The 26,826-nt window shown below is 41.5% G+C and overlaps 2 protein-coding genes across 3 annotated transcripts; both read left to right on the top strand.

Moving 5' to 3' along the window:
• Positions 1 to 3,036: 3,036 nt before the first annotated feature.
• On the top strand, positions 3,037 to 12,535 carry LOC308556375 (zinc finger protein 763-like). The gene is made up of 4 exons (XM_081135524.1): positions 3,037 to 3,146; positions 9,622 to 9,748; positions 9,948 to 10,008; positions 10,583 to 12,535. The coding sequence occupies exons 1-4, from the start codon at positions 3,144 to 3,146 to the stop codon at positions 11,373 to 11,375; spliced, it is 984 nt and encodes a 327-aa protein (XP_080991650.1). The 5' UTR covers positions 3,037 to 3,143; the 3' UTR covers positions 11,376 to 12,535.
• A 3,913-nt stretch (positions 12,536 to 16,448) lies between these two features.
• Positions 16,449 to 26,383, top strand: LOC308556680 (uncharacterized protein). Of its 2 annotated transcripts, XM_081136116.1 has the most exons (4): positions 16,449 to 16,613; positions 22,240 to 22,366; positions 22,564 to 22,624; positions 22,982 to 26,383. In XM_081136116.1, the coding sequence occupies exons 1-4, from the start codon at positions 16,611 to 16,613 to the stop codon at positions 24,615 to 24,617; spliced, it is 1,827 nt and encodes a 608-aa protein (XP_080992242.1). In that variant the 5' UTR covers positions 16,449 to 16,610; the 3' UTR covers positions 24,618 to 26,383. The 2 variants fall into 2 exon arrangements, with proteins under 2 accessions (XP_080992242.1, XP_080992243.1); XM_081136117.1 differs by lacking the exon at positions 22,240 to 22,366 and having other exon boundaries at positions 16,459 to 16,613; positions 22,982 to 25,130.
• The last annotated feature ends 443 nt before the right edge of the window (positions 26,384 to 26,826 follow it).

Here is a 26,826-nt window from a genome sequence, read left to right as displayed (position 1 = left end):
GCTGTAGCTGGTTTTGTTGCTTTTCTGGGCCTGGAGCTGAAATACAACTGAGGCCTTACTGTTATCTCTAGGGAGAAAAGGTCAGGGAGTCGGAACCACAGGACCAGTGATATGCTGGGGGAAGAAAGGCCACCCTGGGGGTGAGGTCCCACCCTACAATTGTCTGTCGCTAGGCACCTGGGGCTTTCTATCCTGATAACCTTCCGCTAGCCCATCGTCCTTGTCTGCTCATGACTAACTGCCTATCACAATGTCCATATATGCATAATCCAGGGACACAGACAATAGTGGGGTGAAGGTCTAGGGGGAGCAGGAGAGGGTTGGGGGTCAATGGGGGGGGGAAAGGGGAACATCTGTAAAATTTTAACAATAAAGATATTTTTAAAAAGAATGAATAAGAAATGAGTTTCATGACAAAAGTTCTAACTATAAAAGAATAAAAAAATTTACCTAAGGAAAAATTACCTGAATATGTATGCAAATGATATAATTGACTCAATGTATAACGAATAAAGAAAATTGCCAAGTTTACCCAACAATAGTAATTATATTAAAATAATTTAATATATTCTCTCAAGAAAATAGTATTTGTTAGCATCTTCAACACATTGATATTGATATTTCTATGAAACAACTAAAGAAGTATTTGATAAAAAAATGCATGTACTTTTAATCATATACAACCAAACATAATTGAAAACATATTAAGAATCTCAATCTGTTGAGATTTTGCTTTCCAGCAATTGTTGACAGTTTGGCTCAAATAAACTCACAAAAATTCACTATAGGATTGAATGAGATAATGCTTTAGAGAATGGTAGTTTTGCACCTCATTTTATACATTATAATCCAAAGAGAAGGTGCTGCCCTGCAGGTCTTGGCTCAGCGGTTGAGAATCGACCTATGATCCTGGAGATCAACATTCAATTCTGGGTCAAGGCACATTCCCTGGGGGGGTTTTGGGCTCGATCCCCAGCAGGGGGCGTGCAGGAGGCAACCAATCAATGACTCATCATCGATGTTTCCATCTCTCTCTCCCTCTCCCTTCCACTCTCTGAAATCAATAAAAACATATTTTTTATTTTATTTTATTTTTTAAATTTTCAATTGTTTAATTTGACTTAATTGGTTTGTTTTTGTTTTTGTTTTTAAAATATCTTTATTGATTTCAGAGAGAGGAAAGGAGAGGGAGAGAGAGAGAGAAATATCAATTATGAGAGAGTCATTGATCGAGCCCGCAACCTGGGCATGTGCCCTCACAGGGAATCAAACCCCGATCGCCTGAATCCCAGGTCGACGCTCAACCGCTGAGCCACGCCCGGCTGGGCAAAACATATTTTTTAAATTAAAAAAAAAGAGAGAAAACTCAAGTGAGTTACCTGAAATCCATTGGTGATAGATTAGGGAGGTGGAAGAAAGCGAAGCGGGAAACTTCTGGGATTGGATGAAAAGTAAAATGATAGATACATACATCTTTTACATAGGTGGGTACAGGATAGTTAGCAGTCAGCAAAGAACTTAAAAACAATGAGAGGATTTATGGCCTCCGCCCAGGTGCATTGGCGGTGCCCTGAGGGGCCTGGAAAAAGGGGAGTTACCCTGACATTCCAAAGGTGTGTTACTGTAAATGCAAAAGACAGTGGACCGGCTTAGTTAAGGTAAAGATTGACTTTTGTCAGGGAAGATTCTGGCCTAGGATGTGACTATCTGCCATAAACTGCTTTTAGTTTAAACATTTTAATTTCAGACCATTAAAAGGTTAAGGTAGCCGCTGAAGCTTCTTTATCTAGGGGTTTATGTCTGCCTGAGTGTCATTCTATTGGCTATTTTGAAAGATTCTGCCCAGGAAACATCCAATTACCTTAAACCTTTGCTCTCTGCTTTTGGGTCTAACAGCAGGGCATTGCTGTTTTCCTCTGCGGTCGATTAATGTAAAACATTGTTTTGCAAGTTGCACTAGCCCTCACTGCAGACAAGGTTCTTGTTTTCCCAGTTTCCCCCTTACTAGGCATTGGGGCTTCCTGTCGGGGTGAGTTTCCGTACCCGGGTTTCTGTACCTGGCCCATCTAACAACCATCCTTTGTAGTTACTTTAGGTCTCTGAGTTTGCAAGGCCACCACGCAGGCTTTCCCTGAGCTTATCAAGTTAGTGTGTGGTTCCTTTTCACCCACACTACCTAAATAAAGGGGGGGTTCCACATGCATCCTATGTTTACATAATGACTTTTTTGTTTTTCTTATATCAGTAAAAATATTCGATTGCCTTAGGGATATTATAGTTATTTACATTTCAAAGTTCTCTAGGGGTACAGGCAAAAACTGACTAAAATAAGTTTCCTTCTTGTGTAAAATACGTACCTAATTTAATGAACACATCTCACTCTCTGTAGTTAGAGTGAGAAGAGTCCTTGGGACCAGGCTAGGGCTTCAAGACGGGGGTCCAACTTCCCACCAGAGCCAAGTGCTCTGGGATTCTTTCTCTTAAGGACAGAATGACTGGGGTTGAGGAAGGAATGGATGGAAGGTTTCAAGGGTGGGACTCAGCAAAGGTTGAAATGGAGCCAGACTCTTATTAAAGAGGGTGCAGTCACATTGTCTGTTTCTAAACAAGGGTCAGTTTCATTAGTGGTCTCCCAGTCTTAGGTTAAGACCTTGACCCCTAGAGGCATAAGACCCTCTTATTCCAGGGTGGCCCGGCCTTCTGAGCCACCTTCCTATTCTGTACTTAGTTGCTCCACTTGGAAACTGAATCAGAAGTTTCCTGTGCAGGCCTGTGCCCACGTGTTCGCAAAGAGCTGGGCACGGTCAGCCCAAACCCAGGAAAAGTTTCTAAGTGAATGCGGACGTCCCAGGCCTGGTGAGGCTCGGGGAGCTCAGGCCGGTTGGGGTGACCCTCCCGCCTACTGTTACTCAGACACCAGGGGCAGGGCCCAGGGAAGTGTCCAATCAAGGGAGCCGCTGGGGCAGGTGGGTGGGGTGAGGCCCCAGGGGGCCCGTCAGGTGCCCCTGGCTCCAGCCTTGCTGGGGTATGTTAATCTCCTGTCCTCACTGGTCCGCGGTGGCTCGGCCACGCCTGCGTCCCGCTGTGATCTGCACTGGTGGTGGGAGTCCCAGGAAGGCCTGGGAGACCCAGGAACCCCGGAAATGGTGAGTGTGAGGGGGCCAGGTCAGGACACCGGGCCCGTGGCTGGTGGAACCCTTGGCGGGACGGCCTCCCTGCCCTCAAGTGCGAGTCTTCCGACTGCTGTGTCCCCGGGCGCCGCGGGGACCTCAGTCCCCTCGGCTCCCGGCTGGGGGCTGGGCCGCAGCGACCCCGGTGTCCTGTGCGGTCGTTCACAGCGCGCGCCTTAGACCCCGGCGCCTCTCGGGCTCTGCGCCCACAGCCCCGCCCCCTTCCAGACTGCGAGGCGACCCTGTGCAGGTCTTAGGGGCGACAGTACTCGGTCTCCGGGAATTCCTGCGTGGGAGTGTTGGAGGTGGCCGGGAAAGCCCTGGGGGGTAGTCCAGAGGGGTCAGACCCGACCTGGGTTCAGCAACCTCCCTACTTGAGCTCTGGCTAGGAAAGAATTCAGAGGGAAGACCCAAACTATAAGAGAACATTTGTTTGGTAAATCACAGAGGTAGAAGTAATTCCTAGAAGAAATGGGCTTGAGAAACAAGCTATAGCCCCACCGGGCGTGGCTCAGCGGTTGAGCATCGACCTAGGATCCAGGAGGTCAGTGTTCGATTCCCAGTCAGGGCACATGCCTGGGTTTTGGACTCAATCAATGACTCTCTCATCATTGATGTTTCTATCTCTCTCCCTCCCCTGTCCTCTCTCTGAAATCAATAAAGATATATTTTTTAAAAAAGAAACAAGTTATAGAGGTCAAGGAAGGGCCTTTGGAGCTTGGGAGTGACAAGCTACTGGTAAGGCTGCTGGGGGGGGCGGGGGAGAGGGAAAGGCTTTGGGGTGTGCCCAGGAGGGAGAGTGCACAAGGTCCTCCCTCCTAATGGCTTTTGTTTTGTTTTAATTTCTGAGAGAGGAAGGGAGAGAGAGAGAAATATCAATGATGAGAGGGGGTCCCTGTGGGCTGCCTCTTCCACGCCCCCTGCTGGGGGTCAAGCTCCATACAGGGGAAGAAAGTGTTCTGGGGAGACACCCGACAGACAGAGGACCACCAGAGTTTGTGTTTGAATTTTGGAGCCTTTATTAGCTGCCAGCGGCTACAGTTGCGGCGTCTCACCCATGTGAGAGCCGAACTGCAGCCCCGACCCTCAGTTCTTCTCTCACTTTATGCTCAGTAACCACAAAGGCGCTGCAGTGAAGGGGTTTCCAGTAAGTTGTCAGGCTGTCAGCTTTTGGTACAGGAAACAAGGGGGGACCTTTAGCAACACAAAAGGAACGATTTAAACACAATGTCTTACAATGAGTAATGGGGTTATGCTTGGGCGGAGTGTGACTGGTTTGTTCTTTCTATGGGAACATGGGGGGGGTAATTATTGGGCGGGCTTGTCGGGCCTTGTCCTGTACAGTAGGGATCTTGTTCTACCTTTACTGTTAGTTCCTTAGGTATATTCTTCTGGCCATGGTGGACAGAACAGAAAGGCCACCCGTGGGGCAAGGCGCCACCCTGCACTTGTCCCTTGCTTGGCAGCTGGGACATTCCACCCTGGCGACCTTCTGTATCTGTCCCATCCTCCTTACTCTGCTCATGTCTCTCTAACTTCCTACCGTAGGAGGAGTTGTGATCTGTGGGGTCCCCAGTCCCAACTTTCACCTCTGGAGTACCTATTTTCTCCTGAGTCTTCCAAATGTTTGAGAAGCAAACTCTGAAATGCATGACCTTTGCCCACCCCCACCCCACCTAACTCTTCCCTGGGACTGGCAGTAAGTCCCTAAATTGAAGATTCCCCCATTCCCAAATGCCAACTTCCCCTCTACGACTCAGTGGTGCATTTCAAACAGGCCCAGTATTTTAACTTTATCATTTTCCCCAGAGATACGAATGGCTCATATTTAAATATTATATTTGTCTGGATATTTTACATGAGAAGAAACAAAAAATAACCACCTGGAACAACTTTCCATGAAATCCTTGTGCCTACCCACCCAGGATCTTTCCTGGGCACAGACATCCTGTAGGAAGTCCTTTGGGTTGGTTTGGGTTTCCTCTTTGGAAACTTTCCTGTATTTTCTCTCCTGTTAGCACTGCCCCTCCCTGGATTTGTCACCTTTAAAATATTTACTTACATAAGTCTCCATTTTTCAGTAAGGGTAAAATGTATTTAGTTGATAGAGCTTTAAAGACAGTTTAAAATATTTTCTAACAGGCAATAAAGGTGTGAATATGAGAAAAAATAAAATATTCCTGTATTACATTTTATTTGTTAAGAATTCTGATTTTTCACTCTGTCTTCCCCTGAGCTGTTGTGGTAAGTTTCTGAGACCTCTTTCTAATTTTTGGTTGTTTTCAAATGAAACTCCAGTGGTCAGACTTGCAGACCAGAAGTGTTCAAGTGTGATTAAAACCAGTTTCTTGCCATACAAAAAATAATTAACTGATATCTACCTTTCATTTTTTGTTTGGTTCGGTTTTGGATATTTTGACATCTATTTTTCTGAAAGAAATAGATATTTAGGGTTTTCTGGTGTAACTAGTAAAAATGCTTTACAGTTTTCTTCCCTTCTTTCCACATAAATGTTGGGTATAAGGGATTTTGCTGAATTTTTAAAAACTGCATTTGTGTTGTCAATGTAAGAAACGTTTAAACCTACAGGGAATTGTTATGAGTTTATCTGGGTCAAACTGACCACAATTGCCAGGAAGCAAAATCTCAAGGGCTTAGAAAACGCTCCAGAGAATGGCAGCTTTACACCTTATTTTATACATTACAATCAAAGGAGGAGGCATAAGAGGTTACATGAAATCCAGAGTCATAGATTGGGGTGTACGGGGGTGGGGAGCACAACGGAGAAATCTCTGGGGTTGGATAAAAAGTAAAAATGAATAGACATGTACTTTTTTTACATAGGTGGGTATAGGCCAGAGCCTGCAAAGGGAAGTACTCGAAGGCCCAGTTGGTCTTCCTGGGGAGCCTCCCTTTTCCCCCATCCTCCCTGCTCACACCCACCATGGGAGGAGCCTTTACCCTGGGAGGAGTTACCCCCTGGAAAGCTGGGTGTGCACCCCGGGATGGGAGGTGCCTCTCTGAGGCCGTTGTAGTTTCTCAGGCCTAGACATTTTTAGATCTCATGTTTGAATTTTGTTGTGCACGTGGAAAAGTCTGAATATCAGGTGTTCTGTCTTGTATAAAAAATATTTATGAATTTGGGGATTCATTTGGGTCAACTTAAACTGAGTCAGGCTGAGTTTCCTCACTTGTGAGAGTGGAGGGAGCCTGGGGGAGGGAGCGCTTGCAGGAGAGGGGAGGGTGTTGGAGCTCCCAGAGTCATTCCCAGGTGGGCTCCGGTGGCCCTCCCTCCTGGCCCACTCCAGAGGTTCTTAAGTTCATGAATATGCTAAACATTCATTTGGAACTGTAGGAAAGCAGGCTGCTTAAGCGTTTTGATTCCAATACAGTATTTCTGTTTCTTGGATTCCTCTTTCCGTTGGATATTGCAGCCCTTTGAGTCTAGTTTCCATGGGCACTTGGTTTTTTGAATGTAGTTGATTGTTGTCTAGATCTCATGTGTGGTAGGAAACTCCCCACCTTGGCTTTAACTGGACTTAAATGACTCCATGTTTCAGAAAACTTGCACTGTGAGGTGGGCTCCTTGTCTCAAACCCCCCAATATACACAAGCGAAAGAGCTCTTTCCTCTCCCCTCTTCCTGGAGCGCTGGCATCTTGGGGTCACACCCATCTTGGCTTCACTTCTCTAGACTGGAAGCCTCTGCTCTGCCAAAGTTTCACCCAGAAAGGCAGAGCGGTCCTGTCCCCGCCAACATCTTGGCTAAGCCCAGCCTGTACTGGTCCCTATGGCCCCCATAAAGGCCATCCTACCTCTGAATCTAAGTAGACTTACTTAAAAAAATAAAATAAACTGTAAGTTGATTAAGATATATGACATAAGGCAGAACCAAATAGAATTTTTGGTTCATTAGGCAAGAGAACTTCAAGATGTGAGATGGATGTATTTAAGTTCTTAGGTGCTTTTTTATTTTTTAATCCTCACCCAAGGATATAGTTTTTTGGGTTTTCTTTTCATTGATCCTGGGGAGGGGGGAACGCAACATCCATCCATTGCCTTCCAAATGCACTTAACTGGGGATCAAACCTGGGTCAGTGTCCTGACCGGGATCTGAACCCTTGATCCTTCAGTGCACGGGACACACTCCAACCCCGAGCAACACCAGCCAGGACTCTAATTTATTTTAATGGATGGAGTGAGACAGGCCAGTAAACCAAGACAAGTGGAATAGGGAAGCAGACAGCTGAACAAACTGACAGAGAAATTTACAGCCAGCTGCAGAAGGTCACCTCCCTAGAAATAACATCTAGGCCTCAGTAGTATTTCAGCTCCAGAACCAGAAAAGCAGCAAAACCAGATGGGCGGGCGACACCAGGACCAGCTGCAATAACCCCCTTCCCTGACATTGACCAATCAGTGGAGACCACAACCCTGAGGGGGCACACCTAGAAGACTGATGAATATTCTGTTGAAACCCTCCCCTGAGACCTCCCCTAAGATTCCTGCCTTCAAGAAAGAGATAAAGCCTCCAGACATAAGACCCAGCCTGTGTACTCCCTCTGGGGAGCAGCCCCCACCATTTCCTTTCCCCTTCTTTTCTCCCGACTTTTTCCCCACGAGCATGCATCTCCTAAACTCTAAGGGTCCCATGAGACTTGCAGCTTGGGGAGCAATGGGCAGTGGCAGCTCGTTGCAGGCTAGTGCCCTGAACCTGTTCCCAGGGCCCCCTTTTCTCTGACTGGTGCTGCTTCTATGCTAACCCCTTTCTTGTTTTATGTCCCCAACTTTAATAAGTGTTCCCTCAAAGTCATCTGTACTCATGTTGTGAAATGTTTCCTGCATGAAGTCAAGAACCCACACACAACCGGCTGGCCATAGGCAGACCTGCCCTAAGCCCCACGCTGTATGCGATTAGAGCTGCAATTATCATCATGTATTGGGATCTCTTGGAAATAGAGGCACTCATAAACACTGAGCGTGTGACCCTTAGCTGAGCTGACCTTTATGCTTTTGGGCTGGGAAATAGTGCCCCACCAGGTAAGGACACCTACCGATATGTCCATGTGATATATGCTGGAGCCAAATCTTGGTCCTATAGCTTATGCCACCTGCAGGATGGCCCCTTCTCTATTCAGTCTATTGAAAGAGACTATGGTGTTGGAAAAAGTCACCTCCCTCCAGCCCCCAAACAGAGTTCCCTCAGGAAATCTTTGGGATTCACTGAATGGACAGCACTGGGGAGGGCACACACTTTCAGGATGACACTACACATAAGTAAATGGATCTCAGCGGAGAGTTGCTGCTCTTCCTCTCTTAATTAGGACATCCCTGATAAACGACCAAGCCTCAGGCCCACACAGGTCACCAAACATCAGGCAGTCATCTTACTACTGGCCCACAATTGGCCCCATCTGCATATGTTCACAGACTCTTGGACTGTTGTCTGAAAGTTGTCCCTTTGTGGTAAAAGAACTCTGGGAATGTCTTTAATCAGATACTCAAAATGTAAATCTAGGTTACACTTGTGTATACATTACTAAGACTACAATACCAGGACTCACCAGGAAACTGCTCATCCATGTTGGAGTTGCAGACACTGATAGTGGCCATGGCACTCAGAATATGCAGCGCTGTTCTCTCCAACAAGGCATTCCATGGGAGTTTCGCCTCCCTTACTGTAAGGTCTCAGACTCGCAGAGCACCATGCTGGCTTATTGCAGTAAGTTCATTTGGCTGAATGATACATGCATGGTCTGTTTCATCCATGTCAGTCATCAGGAGTGAATTAATAATGAGTCTTTTTTGGGTTTTTTTCTAATGTACTTCTTTAAAGAGCAGTTTTAGGTTTATAGAAAAAATGATCAGAGAGTACAGAGAGTTCTGTGATGGATATTAAACAAGTTAAAAGCAATACTTCCCAAAAAGGATATTTTCATTCTGCCAGCTGCATTGACTACTAAAGGCTTGGAGTACTTTAGGGACAATATAGCCAGCTGAACGTTATTAAAAGTTCAGCTTTCTTGGACTCTCATGGAAGAAAAACAGTTTAGTTCTTTATTCTGTTTTTATTGATTAAATATTATGTAGATTTGCCTCTGTCTCATGGAGAACTATATATGGTGGGTAATAAGGAAGGAGATGAGAGTTTTTCTCACAAAGCATTGATGGTCTTAAAATAATAATATTCTTCTTATTTTTATAGCATTCTGTTATTTCCCAACATGCCTTGAACTCTGCCATTACAGAGCAATAACATGTAATGTTATCATAGTAAAAGTGCACAAATGATTTCCATGAAGTAAGTGTGGGCAGGGAGAAAGTTTATGATGATCATAGAATAAATATTTGGAGACAACAAAATCATATATGACTTTCATATAAATGGAGTCTGAGTGTCCAGTGCTGTCAGTCTCACACATTCTATTCTACTCATATTTGGGGTGTTTTAGGACTCAGTGGCCTTTGAGGATGTGGTTGTGACCTTCACCCTAGAAGAGTGGGCCCTACTGGATTCTTCACAGAAGAAACTCTACAGAGATGTGATGCTAAAAACTTTCAAGAACCTGGCCTCCATCGGTAGGGATGTACCTTCATTTCTTCAATTAGAGAACAAGTGTTTCTTGTTTGTTGGTGTTTTTCCCAAAATTTGTATTGTGAAAAGGTAGAACATTGGTAAATAAACTAGGCATGGTTACAGCTAAAAATGGACCAAGAATCTAATATTTCTCTAATTTAAATATTTAGGATATTTTTTGTTTGTTTGTTTGCATTTTAGGGAAAAAATGGGATGATCATGACATTGAAGAACTGTATAAAAACCAGGGGAGAAAACTAAGGTGAGTCACATTTATAATAAAACGTAGTGGCTGATTTGAAGATTTGACTGTTATAAAATTTTTTTTAAAAGGAAATAAATAATCCCTGCTTCAAATTTTAGTTATATGGAAAATTTTCACAAAGAATGTTTTTTATATATGGCATAAATGTTCAGTGTTTGCCAAATAGCTTACTTCAAAATAGTATTATTAAAGTTTATATATGATTATTACTGTTTTAGTAAGAGGAAGGGTGAAATCCTTTCACAGAACATGTCTTATATTGAACTTTAAACTAGTCAGACAAAGCAGAAAACTTACCCCTTTTAAAATTATAATTATTGATTCTAGAGAAAGGAAGGGAGAGAGAGAGAGACATTCATCAGTTGCCTCCCACACGCACCCTGACTAGGAATCAAACCTGCCACCTTTTGGTGTACGGGACAGTGCTTCAACCAACTGAGCCACACTGGCCAGGGCAAAAAAAACCTACCCTTTTGATACAAATCATAAAAATGTAGTTCAGATACCCTACTAATAAATATAAAATTGTTAGTAAAAAGGTCATTAATACTGTACTTCTTGTTTTTTGTAGAAATCATATGGCAGAGAGACTCTGTGAAACTAAAGAGGGTAGTCAATGTGAAAACAATTTCAGTCTTATTTCAAATATGAATCTGAACAAGAAAACCATTGCAGTAAAACCACATGAATGCAGTACATGTGGAAAAGTCTTCATGCATCATTCATCCCTTAACAGGCACATCAGACGTTACACTGGACACAAATGTTACAACTATCAAAAATATGGGGAGAAGCCATATGAATGTAAGGAATGTGGGAAAGCATTTTATGTTCATTCATCCGTTCAAACACATAAAAGGATTCACACAGGAGAAAAGCCCTACAAATGTAAGGAATGTGGGAAAACCTTCATGTGGCATACGGGATTTCAAAGACACATGACAGTGCACAGTAGGGATTCTCCTTATAAATGTGAGGAATGTGGTAAAGCCTTCAGGTGTTCCTATGCATTGAAGACACATAGAAGAATTCACACTGGAGAAAGACCCTATCGGTGTAACCAGTGTGAAAAGGCCTTCAGAACTTACAGTTCCTTACAAATACATGAAAGGACTCACACAGGAGAGAAACCATATAAATGTAAGCAATGTGGTAGAGCCTTCAGTTGTCCCAGTTCTTGTCGAAAACATGGAAGAGTTCACACTGGAGAGAAACCCTATGAATGTAAACAATGTGGTAACACCTTTAGATATTCCTCTTCCTTCACGCGTCATAAAAGAAGTCATGAGAGAAATCGCATGAATGTAAGCAGTTTGATAAAGTCTACAGAGATTACAGTTCCTAAGAAACAAAAGGATTCATGAGAGAAGCCCTATGAATGTAAGAAAGTTGGAAACGCTTCAGGTGTTAACCAAAGTTTTTGCTGACATGGAAGAAATCACACGGGAGAGAAACCCTATGAATGTAAAAAGTGGTAGAGCTTTCATTTCTCATCTAGGCTTTTGAATACATGAACTCATAGAATTTAAATTCTATGAGTTTAAATGTGGTAATGCATTTGTCACACAGCTATTCAAAGATATGTGTGAATGCACACTTGAGAGACATAAATGTAAAGAACATGAAAAGACTTTAATCATCTCAGTTCCTTCCAAGGTCATAAAAGGACACACTGGTTAAAGCTTTTTTTTTTTATTGATTTTTTTTTTTTTTTTTTTTTAAGTGAGAGAGAAACATCCGTGTGAAAGTGAAACATAGATCAGCTGCCTCCTGTACACCCCCTACTGGGGACTGCGCCTGAAGCCTAGGCTTATGCCCTGACCTGGAATCAAACCTGAAGCCTTTCATTGCACACCAGCCAGGGCTAAAAGTTCTTGAATATAAACTGGGAAGGACTCCCAATGGTCCACATTCTTACATGTGAAAACTTTCACCCAACAGAAACAAAAAATATAACATGAGAAAGCTTAATGGAAATTAATCCATGTATAGTATAATGTTCCAGACAACAGCACAAGTTATTAATAAAATTGTAAATGCTGTGTTTATCCAGCCTCTCTTAATGTGAATCAATGGCATGGGTTTCTATTAATTTCAGAAATGGATATTGAGATGACATAAGTGCAAGTTATCTTCAACAATCATACATAAGATTAATAAGTAGTGCTTTTTTTTCTTAAATCAATATTTCCTTTTAATTTTGAAGCCTGTTGGATTGATGGGTGGGTTGAAATTTATTTCTAATATGCAATTAGGTTTAATTTTTTATAATGTTTTATGTGTTTTGTGCTAGGAGGCCACAGAAATTTGACAGTGTGATATTTGTTGGGATTTTCCTACTGGCTTTTTGGCAGTTCCTGTAAATCCCTAGTTCATTATATATATTCTGGCTTTCATAGTAACAAAGTTTCTCCTTTGGGTGACAAGTGTAAGCTTTTCTCCATTCTCCACACCTATAAACAGTTGGAATAGTTATTGAGAATGGCAAGTTTATGAAAGAATATAGTTTTATGGGAATTATTATTTTCATTTTGGACTTTTCTTTTTTGCTGACTGTTTGCTGAATAGACTTTGACTTAAGAAGAGAGACCTGCCCAGCTGGCGTGGCTCAGGAGTTGAGCATCAACCTATAATAACAGGAGATTGAGGTTCGATTCCCAGTCAGGGCACATGCCCCAGTTTCAGGCTCGATACCCAGCAGGGGGCGTGCGGGAGACAGCCGATCAATGACTCTCATCATTGATGTTCCTCTCTCTCCCTTCTCCCTCTCTCTGAAATCAATAAAAATATATTTTTTTAAAAAAAGAAGAGAGACCTGTGATAGGACAGAAATCTAGAGCTAGAATGTTCCCCTGTGGGTAATGTTATTAACTAGGTTATTAGTCAGATTTTGGAGCTATCATTCAGGGAGAGAGAGATACTTGGGAGTTTCAAACACACCATCTTTTACCTCATTTTCTGGATTTATTTATTTATTTATTTGTACTTCTGATCAAGAGTATCCTCAAAACCTCCACCAACTCTTAAACAATATATATATGTTCTTACTGATTTGGAGAGAGAGGGAGAGAGGGATAAAGACATAGAAACATTGATGAGAGAGAAACATCATCGATGGGCTGCCTCCTGCATGCCCCCTACTGGGGATCGAGCCCACAACCCACGCATGTGCCCTGACCAGGGATCGAACCATGACCTCTTGGTTCTGGGTCAACAGTCAACCACTAAGCCACACTGGCCAGGCTTTCATTGTCATTTATTAGAGAAGTAGATTTCCACTGATATTTTCAGAAGACGCACATCAAAGATCCATCAGAGTTTGGATTTTTCTCTAAGCCCTGTTGTGGTCCACCAGGAAACTGATTCAGACTTGTATTTGGGGATATTGTGTGATTCCCCTCCTTAGATTATATCCATATAAGATCTGATTTGTAGGAGACACCTCATGCTCTCAATGGTGCTAATAAGTATGTGTTCTTGATTCACTATGACATCTACAATTGTATAGTGACAAAGGATATGGGAGTTTGTTTCTTCACTGCATTGTACACTGGCTGCCTTGACCTGATCCTTTCATGAGAAATGCGAGAATAAGCACATTTTTCCTATCTGAAAGATGGAGTTTCCTCTTGTAGCTGAATGTATTCTTTCAATGTTCTTAATTACTTTCATGATATGTAATTAAAAGTATGTGTAGCTTTTTTTATCCAAAAAAAAACTTGTTTTCTACTCTAGAAATGTTTTTCAAGTCATCAAATGCTAACAAATATTACAGACATGCACCACTTAATGATGGAGATACATTATAAGAAATGCATTATTAGGTGATTTTGTAATTGTGCAAACATCATAGATTGTGCTTACACAAATCTAGATGGCATAGCCTACTGCACACTTATACTATATGGTATAATCTATTCCTAGGCTATAAATCTATGTAGGAAATTGTAGTACACTGGAACTTGTGTATTTAAACATCTAAACATGGAAAAGGCACAGTAAAAATATGGTATAAGACATAAAAAATGGTACAACTGTATAGGACACTTAACCATGAATGGAGCTTGCAGGACTGGAAGTCACTGTAAGTAAATCAGTGAGAGTGGTGAGTGAATGTGAAGCTCTTCAGTGTCACCCTCATCCACACCCACATTAAAGTTATTTGCCATCTCAACCACAGTCTTGTTGATTTTAGCAGATTCCTCACCCTTGGCAAATTCTTTGGAGTCATAAATTCTTTTTTTTTTTTAATTTATCTTTATTGTTGAGAGTATGGAGTCATAAACTCTTGAGTGTCTTCTCCCAGATGCCATTTATGCACTCCTTGGTGACATCAACCCCAAGCCCAAACAAGGTTCTTGATGCAGGCATGGCTATTGTAATCCTTTCAGAATTGCATGTGTTTTCTGTTTCAGTAATTGCCTGGGCAAAGGTGATCCTCCAGTAGTAGGCCTGGAAATTCTAGTTCACAAACATCAGTAATGTTTATGGAATGAGGCCCAGCTGTAGCCTTAAAAGCTGCAGCACAAATCTTTTCCATGGATTGGAAAATATTTTCCTTATAGAAGGAAAAGAAATTCAGAGGTCATCGCAGGGAGACTGCAATCTAGGTAAAGGGTTGAGCATGGAGCCCCCAGAGAGGCCCAAGGATGGAAAGTTCTGCCCACTCTCAGTCCTACAAATTATGTCTCTGCCCTTGTCCTCCCCACATGCAGGTTTGCTATTTCTCCAGTGTTTTTTCTACTCAATGCTCATGTAATTCAAAGATTCAATCATAAAACCATAAATTCCTAATACCTGGTCAAAAGAAACGTCAACACGAGAGGGAGAACATGTTCCCTCTGCCTCCAAAGCTGTAGAAAGGCATCCACAGTCCTGGGGTGGGACATAGTCCTGGCAAGTGCTATTTTGAAAGCACCCACATTTCAGAGGTTGCTCTGCCTGTGAAAGTGCCTCCAATCTCTACATCTGGGAGTTCTGAGGGGCTACCCTTGCTCCTGGCCCAGGTGAATGACACAGAAATGAACCTGTCCTCCAAGTAAGGGAGTTTTGGGGGTGTCCTTCAGGAGCCAGGGAGGAGAGCTGGCCCTTCTCCCAGATACAAGATGTGGCCCTGCAAGGTTTCTTAATGCAATGAGGAATGTGAGATTCTGTATGTCATAAAAATGAGCACAAGGAGTGAAAGAATCACACCACAACTTCCAGGCTGTAAGAGAAGCAGGACTTGAATGTAATATTCAAATGTAGTATTTACTATTGATAACGAATCAGTATTACTCCTCCCTAATAGGAAAGCAGGTGCTGGGGTTGACACATCAGACAGTTGGACGGTGTAGTCCTTTCCTCATGGCCTTCAGGGGATCCCAGAAGGGCCCATAATGTTCTCCTTATTAGATGGAAGTAGCTGGCCCAGTGCTGCACTCCACACCTGATGAAGGGTCCCCGCTTGAGTGGGTCTCAAGATAGTCATCAGCCACAGGAAATGATGTAGCCACTATGGAAAACCTGGGAGTTTCTCAAATATTAAACCCAGAATATAATCAATTCCTATCACAGATATATGCCCAGGAAAAATTACAACACATGTTCGAAAAGTAGTTGTACATGAAGTCTATAGCAACATTATTCACAGTGGCCAAAAAGTGGAAACAAACCAAATGTACACTAACTATTGAATAGATAAATAACACGTGTTTACTCCAATGGAATATTTGTCCATAATAACAAATGAACTATTGGTACATGCTACAACATGCATGACTTTGAAAAAGATACACTATGTCAAGGAAGTTAATCCCAAAGACGAGAGAGAATAGAATTCCTTTTATTTGAAAGCCCTGGATAGGGAAATCTTTGGAGGTAGAAAGTAAATTAGGGGTTGCATAGGGCTGGGGATTAGAAAGAAATATGGGAAGATTGGGAGTTAAAACTAAAGAGTAGGGGATCTACAGTAGAAGGGAGAGAGAGAGAGAAACATCGGTAAGGTGCCTGCCCTTGACCGGAACTGAAGCGGAGACCCTGCAGTCTGCAGGCCCACGCTCTACCCACTGAGCCCAACCGGCTAGGACAAGCGCCTGTGATCCTAAACAAGGGTCACAGTTCCGTGAGTGGACTCAGCCTTACCGCCAAGCCCTGACCCCTAGAGGGCATAAGACCCTCTTGTCCAGTGTGGCCTGGCCTGGGCACCCTCACGTCTGTACTTACTTGCTCGATCTAGAAACTAAATCAGGATTCCCTGTGCACACTGTGCCCTCCCCTTCACAAAGAGCTGGGCAGAAACAATACGAGCAGCCCAGGGGCAGAAAAAATATCCGTGTATGCAAAGTCCGGTGCTGCACACGAGCGAAAGCGGTTTCCGAGGAGCCCGGACGCCCCCTCAAGCTGTCACTCAGGCACGGGGGGCGCGGCCTTAGGAGCTGTCCAATCAGCGGCACCGCGGAGGCAGGTGGGTGGGGTTATGCTGTGGACCCTTCGAGTCCGCAGGGTTCGGGGCTGGCGTCGCTGCCTCTGAAGGGCCTGGCGGCTCCGCCGCGTCCTCCGCCGCGCTTTGATCCCCGCTGGTCGTGGGAAGAGCTCAGGGAGACCCAGGAAACCGAGAAATGGTGAGTGTGCTACCCTGAGGTGCGCAGGCCGGGGAGACGGGCCGGTGGAACCTGCCGTGGCGGAGCGCCCCGACCCCGCTCGGCCGCGCGCCGCCGGCCCCTCGGCCCCCTCCGGCCCTCAGCCGGGGGCGCGCCGCCGGGACCCCGCGCCCTGCGCGTCACCGCGCGCGGCGACTTCGGCTCGGGAGCCGCTCCGGGCAGCTCTGCGCCCGCCGCCCCGCGTCTCCCCAGACGGCGCGGTGACCGCGGAGAGGGTCCTCAGGGGACCGTTGGGACTCGGGCTCCGGGGATCGTGCGTGGGAGCAGCTGTAGTCTGTGGGGTCGCCAGTCCCTTCTGTCTCCCGATTTCTTCTGAGTTTTCCAAATGTTTGGGAAGCAGGGTTTGAAATCTATGACCCTGCTCGCACCCCATCTTCCCAGGGGTGGCGATAAGTCCCTAAATTTCCAGTTCCCTCCAGTCATTCCCTGAGCCAGTTGCCCCTCTCCGATTCACAGAATTATTATCAACTATTTGTCTTATGGGTGCATTTCAAACAGACCCAACATTTTAATTGTTTATCTTTCCCTCCCAGAACCTTGCAGATGCTCTTTTTAAAGATTTGTAATTGTAGATATTTTGAATTAGAGGAAATCCGACAAGAATCACCTGGAAGAGGGTTCATGAACTCCCTGTTCCTCTCTCCCAGGATCTTTCCTGGGCACAGACATCCTCAGGGAAGTCCTCTGAGTGGAGGTTCATCTTTGGAGACTTTTCAGGGTGCTGTGTTCTGTCAGCTCTGACCCTCCCTGGGTTTGTCACTTGAAAACATTTATTGACTTATTTAAGTAGAATGTATTTCATCAACAGAGTTTGAAACAATATAAAATAGTTCCAAGCAGTCACGAAAGATGTGATATTCCAGTATTACATTTCTATAGAATTCTTTAATTCTTTCTTCCTGAGCATGTGTAGCAAGTTTCACAGGTTTGTTTTACTTTTTGGTGTTTTACAATTCCAGGGCTTAGCCTGGCAGAGAATTGTTGAAGTAGGATTACTTACGAATTACTTTCTTTCCCTGGAAATATGGTTAACTGACATCTTTTAAAAATAATAATAGTAATAGATATTTAAGGTTTTCTGGTTGAACTAGTAAAAGACCTTTACAATTTTCTTCCTTCCTTTCTAGATAAATACTGGGTTTAAGTGATTTTGGTGGATTGTTTAAACTCTGGGTTTGTGTCATTTAAAATATTGTTAAATGGTGGTCCAAAGAAACTCCAGTATGGAGCAGAGGCCTGTGGTTAGTGATGCGAGCTAAGGTTCCTTTGAACCTGTAAAGTGCTAACCTAGAAAAAAAGTACAAAAACAAACAAACAAAAAACATATTTCAAAGTGAGAGGCAACAAGAATATTTGAGATCAATAAAAATAGCTATTTGGAAAGCACTGATTCAGACAGAAGCTCAAATAATGTTCCACTTAGGAGATAAAGGCAAGAGGTATTTATGAGAAAGGAAAAGGGAACAATTAATCAATAGAAGGAAGGCACTTCTGCTGGTGTAGATGACATAACATAGTTTTTTAAATTTTCAGTTAGGTACTCATCAGTCCAATAGTCATAACATCTGCTTTCTTGTTACCTGTGCAAACAGTTCTTTGGGACACAATGTTGCTTTAGGCCCAGTCCAAAGGTTATTTTGCCCTGTTTTAACATTCCAAGGTTTGAGGCATAAGACATGCAAGGCAGTTCCTCTGGGATGGCAGTTCCAGAAATCATCTGTGCTTCACCTATTTATTTCTCACTCCAACCCCTAAGTCCTTCAAACCCAGAGATTTTTTTATTGGCTCATAATTTTGTCTTTCCAAATGTCCTAAATTGAAGTCATACAGTATGTAGCCTTGTCAGGTTTGCTTCTTTCTCTCAGCAACATACTATTAAGGTTTCTCCATGTATTTTCGTAGCTTAATACCTCATTTATTTTCACTTAACAGTATTTCATTGGATGGATTTACCACTGATTGTATGTTTCCCTCTTGAGGGCATCATGCCAATTGTGAACAAAATGACTACAAATATTCATGTACAAGATTGTGTGTGAACATAAGGTTTCAGTTCATTTAGGTCTATAACAAGGAGTGTGATTGCTGGATCTTACGATATGTAGTAATAGCATATTTGTTTTAAAAGAAAGTTTATGTCCCCAGTGTAGACATGTCCAGTTTTATTCCCACCAGCAGTGAATGAGGATTACCTGCATCTCCACACCCCATCAATACTGGTGTTCTGACAATGTTGAGTGTGAGCCATTTAATCAGTGTGTAGTGATACCTCGTTGTCCTTTTATTTGCACCTAGATTTCCTTTTATTTGCACCTAGATTTCCTCATATGTCAAAAGTTTATTACTTTTGCATTTTACATGTAGATCTCTGTCCGATGTGTTCTGAGTTAATTATTGTGAAAGGCATAAGGCCTGTTTCTACCTTTGTTTTCTGTGTGTGTGTTTGTATGTGGATGCTCATTATTTTCAGCATTATTTTTTTAAAATACTTCCTTTTCCTGTTTAATTGTCTTTCCTCCTTTTTCAAGTATCAGCTGAGTATATCTATGTGGTCTATAGGAAAGCAATTGACTTGTGTATCCTTAATCCTTACTATACTCTCATTAATTCCAAGAGTTATCTCTGTTTTCGTGGGTCCTCTCTGGTGTTTCACATAGGTACTCAAGATACAAGGAGCAAATGGGATGAATTTAGCTACAGGTTTTGAGGATGTTCTTTCTCCCTACTAGAATTTATAATTCATGATGAGGGGATGTTAAAGTCTCTAGCTACACTAGTGGATTTATCCTGTTTCTCCTGTTTTCTATCAGCTCTTGCCTTATATATATTTGCCCCTATGTTGTTTGCACATACATGTAAAGAATTACTATGCATTCTTGGAGAATGGATCCCCTTATCATTTTAAGATGTTCCGCTTTATCTCTGGGTTTTCCTTCATTTGAAATCTTCACTGTCTATAATTTATATACCTGTGCCAGCTTTCCTTTGATTACTGTTGGCCTGGTATACTTTCCTCCACCCCTTGGCCTTTCATCTCTCTACAGCTTTATATTTAAAGTAGGTTTCTTATGAAGACACAAGAACCCAAAAATCTATGGGACACAACAAAAGCAGTCCTAAGAGGGAATTTCATAGCACTGCAGGCCTACCTCAAAAAGCAAGAAAAATTTTTAGTAAACTGTCTAACCCTACAACTTAAAGAATTGAAAAGCTCCCCTGTGAAGCCACCCAGACCAGGGCTTTTTTTCACTGGGAGTTTTTTTAGTACTGCTTCGATTTCATCAGTTGTTATTGGACTATTCAGGTTTTCTGATTCTTCCTGATTCAGTTTTACATGATCTCACTCATATGTGGAATCTAATAAACAAAACAGACTGAGGAACAAAATAGATCCAGAGACATAGAAGCATGGAACAGGCTGATGAATCTCAGTGGGAAGGCAGGGTGGGGGAGTGGGTGGGGAGAGATTAATCAAAGAACTTTTATGCATATATGCATAACCCATGGACACAGACAATAGTGTGGTGAAAGCCTGGGGAGGAGGGGCAGCTGCAGGGTGGAGGGGAATCAATGGGGGGGAAAAGGATATCTGCAATACTTTCAACAATAAAGATAAATTTAAAAATAAAGTGGGTTTCTTATAGACAGCATATAAGTGTGATTTTTAAAATCTAATATTACTGTATCTTTCAATTGTATTTAGATCATTGATGATTAAAGTGGTTATTGATACAGTTGGATTAGTATTTACCAAATCTTTTACTATTTTCTATTTGTTGCCCTTTTTCATTGTTTCTTTTTGTCTTCCCTCTTTTTTCTGACCTCTTTGACTTTAATTAAGCATTTTACCTATTTTTTTAATTTCTCCCATAGCATATCAGTCACACATTTTTTTAAAAACTTTTTTATTGCCTGGCTGGTGTGGCTCAGCGATTGAGCATTGACCTATGATCCAGGAGACTGGGTTTGGATTCCCAGTCAGGGCACATGCTTTGATTTCAGAGAGAGACAGGAAGAGGGAGAGAGAGATGGAAGCATCAGTGATAAGAGAGTCACTGATCTGCCGCCTCCTGAACGCCCCTTGCTGGGGATCGAGCCCACAACTTGAGCATGTACTCTGACCGGCAATTGAACTGTGATCTCCTGGATCATAGGTTGATGGTCAACTGCTGAGCCACACTTGCCAAGCTCCCTTGATTTTTGAGTATACATTTACAACTAACCCACATCCTCTGTCAGGTCACACTGTACCACTTCGCTGGTAGTACAAGTATCTCATACCACACTATTCCCAATCCACCCCCTCACTGTCCCTTGCTCAGCACAGAATTCTATGAAAGTGTTTTTTTAAATTTCAAAATGTTCAATATTTCACTCCATTCAAGTTTTCTTCAGTTTTATTTTTTTTGTTTGTTTGGTTGTTTTTTTTTGGGGGGGGGGGTGTTTTTGTGGTTTAAAAATTCTTTTTAGTGTGTGTGTGTGTGTGTATCTGTGTGAGATTGAGAATGACAGCTCCTAAGTTTTTTAAGTGCCACACCAGAAGTTGACAGGGTAGCGTCTAGAGAGACTTGTTGGTAAACACTTCCTCCTGAAATTAGAGAATGGAAATTTTGCGTTTTTGGGGGGGAAAGCACTGTTGAATCCTATACATGTTAAATAATCGTGGGCAAACTTACCAACAACCAATGTGGACTTCAGTGAAGTCCCTGACAATCTTCAGCTCTTAACCTGTTCCTCAGGTGAGGCCCGGCATACCCTGTTGTAGTTTGATCATAAAGAGCTCTCCTGGCCTATTCTCTCACTGTGTTCTGAAATTGGCTGGAAACAGCCCCGAGCACATGAGTACAGGGATTTTGTGGTCTATCTTGTCAAGCCTTCTTCCTTGTGTCTGAGCTGTAAGTTTTAAATAACTTTCCAATGTCATTGAATTGGACAGAGAGAGAAAGGAAGAACTGAGTCTGTGATAAATACTACATAAGTTAAAAGCTGTCCTTCTCCACACATATTTACATTCAGCCAGCTGCACCTGATGACTGGTAAAGGCCTGGAGGACTTTAGGACACATGGTCAGCTCACTTTGTTGAAAGTTGATTTCCACAGACCTCCTGTAGTCTCATGTTTGGTGATTGGATGAGAAGGAAAAGCTTTCAGTGTTTCACTATACTTTATTCATTAAAACTTTATGCATATTTTACCCTCTGCCTTCTGGAGTGTTGTAAATGGTAGGTAATAAGGAAGAACTGAAAGAAATTTCTTTCATGAAGAATCAATGGTCTTAAAATGATAATAAATGTTTCATCTTTATAGCATTTCAGTTATTTTCCTACATGCTCAGGACCCTCATATTAGAGATAAATAAGATGTAAAGCGAGCACAGGAAAAATGTGTAAGTAATTTCCATGTGTTAATGATGGTGTTAAATTTATGAGAAAGTAAGTATGGACACAGAATAAGTTTTTGATGATCATGTCATAGACGAGATGTTTGGAGAGGAGAGTGTCATACATAACATTCCCATAAATGGAGTCTAGGTGTCCAGTTCTGTCAGTCTCACTTATCCTACTCTACACATATTGGGATGTTTTAGGAGTCAGTGGCCTTTGAAGATGTAGCTGTGAACTTCAGTCTGGAGGAGTGGGCCTTACTGAAGCCTTCACAGAAGAAACTCTACAGAGATGTGATGAGGGAAACCTTTAGGAACCTGGCCTCAATAGGTAAGGATGAGGACATTTCAGTTGTCAGAGAACAATGTATATCTTGTTCATCAACATTGTTCCATGATGTGTAATGTGGAAAGGGAGGATACTGGTAAGTAAACTGGGCATGGTAACTGCTCATCATAAATCTAGAAGCTAATGTTTTTTTAATAATTCTAATAATTTGGAATCATTTTTCTGGTTCTAAATTTTAGGGGGAAAATGGGAAGATCCTGACATTGAAGATCAGTACAAAAACCAGGGGAGAAAACTAAGGTGAGTTGTACAATAGATAGCAGTGTCTCATGTGAGAATTCTCATTTCATATGAAATTTTAAAAAGAAGCAAACAAAACTAAAAAATCCTGCTTAAAATGTCTTTCTTTTTACTAAAAATACTTTCTTCAGTGTAACATACATGTTCAATGTTTGCAAATTTTATCACTTGGAAACACTATTAATAGACCACACATATGAGTATCACAGTTTGTTAATAGCATGGGTGAAGTCTTCTTGGAGAGCATTCAGTGCATTTAATTTCAGACAATTTAGACAAGACAGAATACCTACATTTTTCGTGTAAATCATAATATAATGAATATGAAATCAATAATGTGCTTCTTTTTTTTTATAGAACTCATATGGTAGAGAAACTCTGTGAAAGTAAAGAAAATAGTCAATGTGAAGAAAACTTCAACTTTATTTCAAATTTTAATCTAAAGAAAACTACTGAAGTAAAATCATATGAGCATAGTCCATGTGGAAAAGCTTCTGTGTATCATTCATCCAGTGAGAGACTTACTAGATGTCATACTGGACAATATGAGTATCTGAAATATGGAGAGAAACCATATAAGTGTAAGGTATGTGGGAGAGCCTTTAGTTATCTACAGTGCTTTGAACAACATGAAAGAAATCACAATGGAGAGAAAACCTGTAAATGTAAGGACTGTGGGACAGTCTTCATGTGCCTTAAAACCCTTCGAAAACATATGTTAACACACACTACAGATTCTCCTTGTAAATGTAAGGAATGTGGAAGAGTCTTCAGTTGTTTGAGTTCACTTCTATTACATGAAAGAACGCACACAGGAGAGAAACCCTATGAGGGTAAACAATGTAGGAAAGCCTTCAGTATTTCTGGTTCCCTTCAAATGCATGAAATAACTCTCAGTCGACAGAAACCCTATGAATGTAAGGAATGTAGAAAAGCCTTCAGATATTATCAAAGTTTTCAAACACATGAAAGAAACCACACTGGAGAGAAACCCTATGAATGTAAAAAATGTAGTAAAGCATTTAGTTGTCTCAGTTATCTTCGAAAGCATGAAAGAACTCACATTATAGAAAAACCCTATGTATGTAAAATATGTAATAAAGCATTCCAATATCCCAGTTATCTTCACATACATGAAAGAACTCACACCGCAGAGAAACCCTATGAATGCAAAATATGTAGTAAAGCATTTAGTTGTCTAAGTTATCTTCGAAAACATAAAAGAACTCATACTGGAGAGAAACCATATGGATGCAAGGAATGTGGAAAAGCCTTCAGATGTTATCAAAGTCTTCAAACACATGAAAGGAGTCACACTGGAGAGAAACCCTATAAATGTAAAATATGTAGTAAAGCATTCAAGTGTCTCAGTGATCTTCGAAGACATGAAAGAACTCACACTGCAGAGAAACCCTATGAATGTAAAATATGTAATAAAGCATTTAGATGTCCCAGTTATCTTCAAATACATGAAAGAAATCACACAGGAGAGAAACCCTATGAATGTAAAATATGTAATAAAACATTCAGGTATCCCAGTTATCTTCAAATGCATGAAAGAACTCACACTCCAGAGAAACCCTATGAATGTAAAATATGTAGTAAAACATTTAGATGTCCCAGTTATCTTCGAACACATGAAAGAACTCACACTGGAGAGAAACCCTATGTGTGTAAAATATGTAGTAAAACATTTAGGTATCTCAGTTATCTTCAAATACATGAAAGAACTCATACTGGAGAGAAACCCTATGAATGTAAGGAATGTGGAAAAGCCTTCAGTTATCACACAAACTTTCGAAGACACCTGACAGTGCACACAGGAGAGAAACCATATAAAAGTGTAGAATGTGGGAAAGGCTTTAGTTATCCCAGTTCCTTTCAAACACATGAAAGGACTCACTGGATAAAACCTCTTGAGTGTAAACAGCATGGAAAAGACTTGAATTGGCCCTCATCCTTACATGTGAAAATTCACATGGGAGAGAAATAAACATGTAAGTTACATGAGAAAGCTTGATAGAAATTAATCCCTGTATAAGGTTCCAGAAAACTTTCAACATAAAGTTTTTCTTGAAGTTGTAAATACATTGTATTTATTAAACCTTTTTTAAAGTGCATTATCTGACCTTGGATTTCTACTAATTACTTTCAGAAATAAATATTCAGGTGAGATAATTCTAAAAGTTATCTTTCAACTATAGTACATAAGATTAATATTCCTTTTCCCTTAAAATGTTTAATATTTTTCTCCAATGTTCAATGTTTCACTGTTCAGTGTTTCAGGGGGCCATTTAAAAAAGAACAGTTTGGGCCCTAGTTGGTTTGGCTCATGGTTAGAGTGTCTTCCCGTGGACTGAAGGGTCCCAGGTTCGATTCCGGCCAAGCACCAGAACCATGTACCTTGGTTGCAGGCTCAATCCCTGGCCCCCGTTGAGACTTGTACAGGAGGCAACCAATCAATGTGTCTCTCACATTGACGTTTCTATCTCCCTCTCACTTCCACTCTATGAAAAAGCAATGGAAAAAATATCCTCGAGTGAGGATTAAAAAAAAAAAAAGAACAGTTTGGTACTTCGATTTTCTTAGTGGCCTTGTAGCAATCCTTTATAGTCCTAGATTATTATATATATTCTTCCTTTCCCTCTGACAAAGCTCCTTTTGGGGATGATGGGTATAAGAGCCTTTCTCCATTTTTATACTGGTAAATATATTTAGAATAAGTTTTATGTATGGCAATTTTATGAAAGTATGTGCTTTTATGTGAATACTATTTTTATATTTGTGCCTTTGCTTTTTGTCCTTCCTTCTGACTGGTGTTTGGAATTGACTTTGATTTAAGAAGAGGGACCTGTAATAGGGGAACAAAATCTAGAATTGGAAATATTCCCCTTGTGGGTAATGTTAGGAACTTGATTTTCCAGAATCCATCTCCTTTATAATTCCATATTAGAATTTATTAATAGCCCCACTTGCATTAGATTTGGAAACCAAAAACAAAGAAGGCATTAGTCAGATTTTGGAACCACCATTTGGACAAATAGGTACATAGAATCTTCCAGGACAACATCTTCCAGCCAATTTTTTTTTATTCTTTGATTTGTCAATCAAGACTATCATCAAAACCTTCACAAACTGTCTGATATACATTTCTGAGAGTGTAGGTTTCCACTGATGTCTTCACAAGATCCACATCAAAGATCCATCCGACTTTGGATTTTTCTGTGTCCACCAGGAAACTGATGAGACTTTCATGCTTATGTCTGATTCCCCAGTTCTCTAGATTATACCCGTATAAGGTGTAATTTGTATAGGAAACACTATGCTGTCAACAATGCTAGCGAGTATGTTTTCCTGATTGCCTATGACATCTGCAATGATGCCATCAAAAAAAGCAGCATGGGAGTTTGCTTCTCTGCTGCATGTCCTTCCATGAAAGAATAAGCACCTTCCTCCTGTCAGGAAGACTCTGAGTGTTTCCTGTTACTTGTAGCTGAATGTAATCCCTCAGTACATTTTCAATTATGTTCAATTGCATATGATTAAAAGTATGTGCATTTAGCCCAGCTGGTGTGGCTCAGTGGATTGAGGGTCGTCCCATGCACCAAGAGGTCTCTGGTTTGATTCCCAGTCATGGCTCATGCCCGGGTTTCGGGCTTTATCCCCAGTAGGAGAGCAGGCAGGAGGCAGCCAATTGATGTTTCTGTTTCTCTCCCTCTCCCTCTTTCTCTAAAAATCAATAAAGACATATTTTTTAAGTATGTGCATTTAAAACATTTTTTATTGATTGATTTTGAGAGAGATAATGGCGGGGGGGGGAGAAGCATAGATTTGTTGTTCCACTTATTTATGCGTTCACCGGTTGATTTTTATATGTGCCCTAACTGGAGATCGAACTCACAACGTTGACATATTGGGATGACACTCTAGCTAAGTGAGCTACCTGGCCAGGGTCATATATTTAATTTTATATGGCTTATAAATTTTGCCATTATTGTGTAAAGTACTTAAATCTTAGAATGGTTTCCTGTGTACAAAAGTTAATAGAAGAGTCCGACTTAAGGAGACTCACTGCCCACATCCTGGTCCCTCCAGTAATGTTACTCCAGCCACCACCAAATGCAGAGTTTTTATTATTTATTGAGCCTCCTCTTAGTGTTTCTTTATATAAAAACAAGCCATTGCAAATGCTTATTGTTCTT

This window comes from Miniopterus schreibersii (genome assembly GCF_964146895.1).
Source record: "Miniopterus schreibersii genome assembly, chromosome: 4".
Classification (NCBI taxonomy): domain Eukaryota; kingdom Metazoa; phylum Chordata; class Mammalia; order Chiroptera; family Miniopteridae; genus Miniopterus; species Miniopterus schreibersii.
Note: the sequence above shows the minus strand (reverse complement) of the source record. Positions and strands in the feature narration are given on the sequence as shown.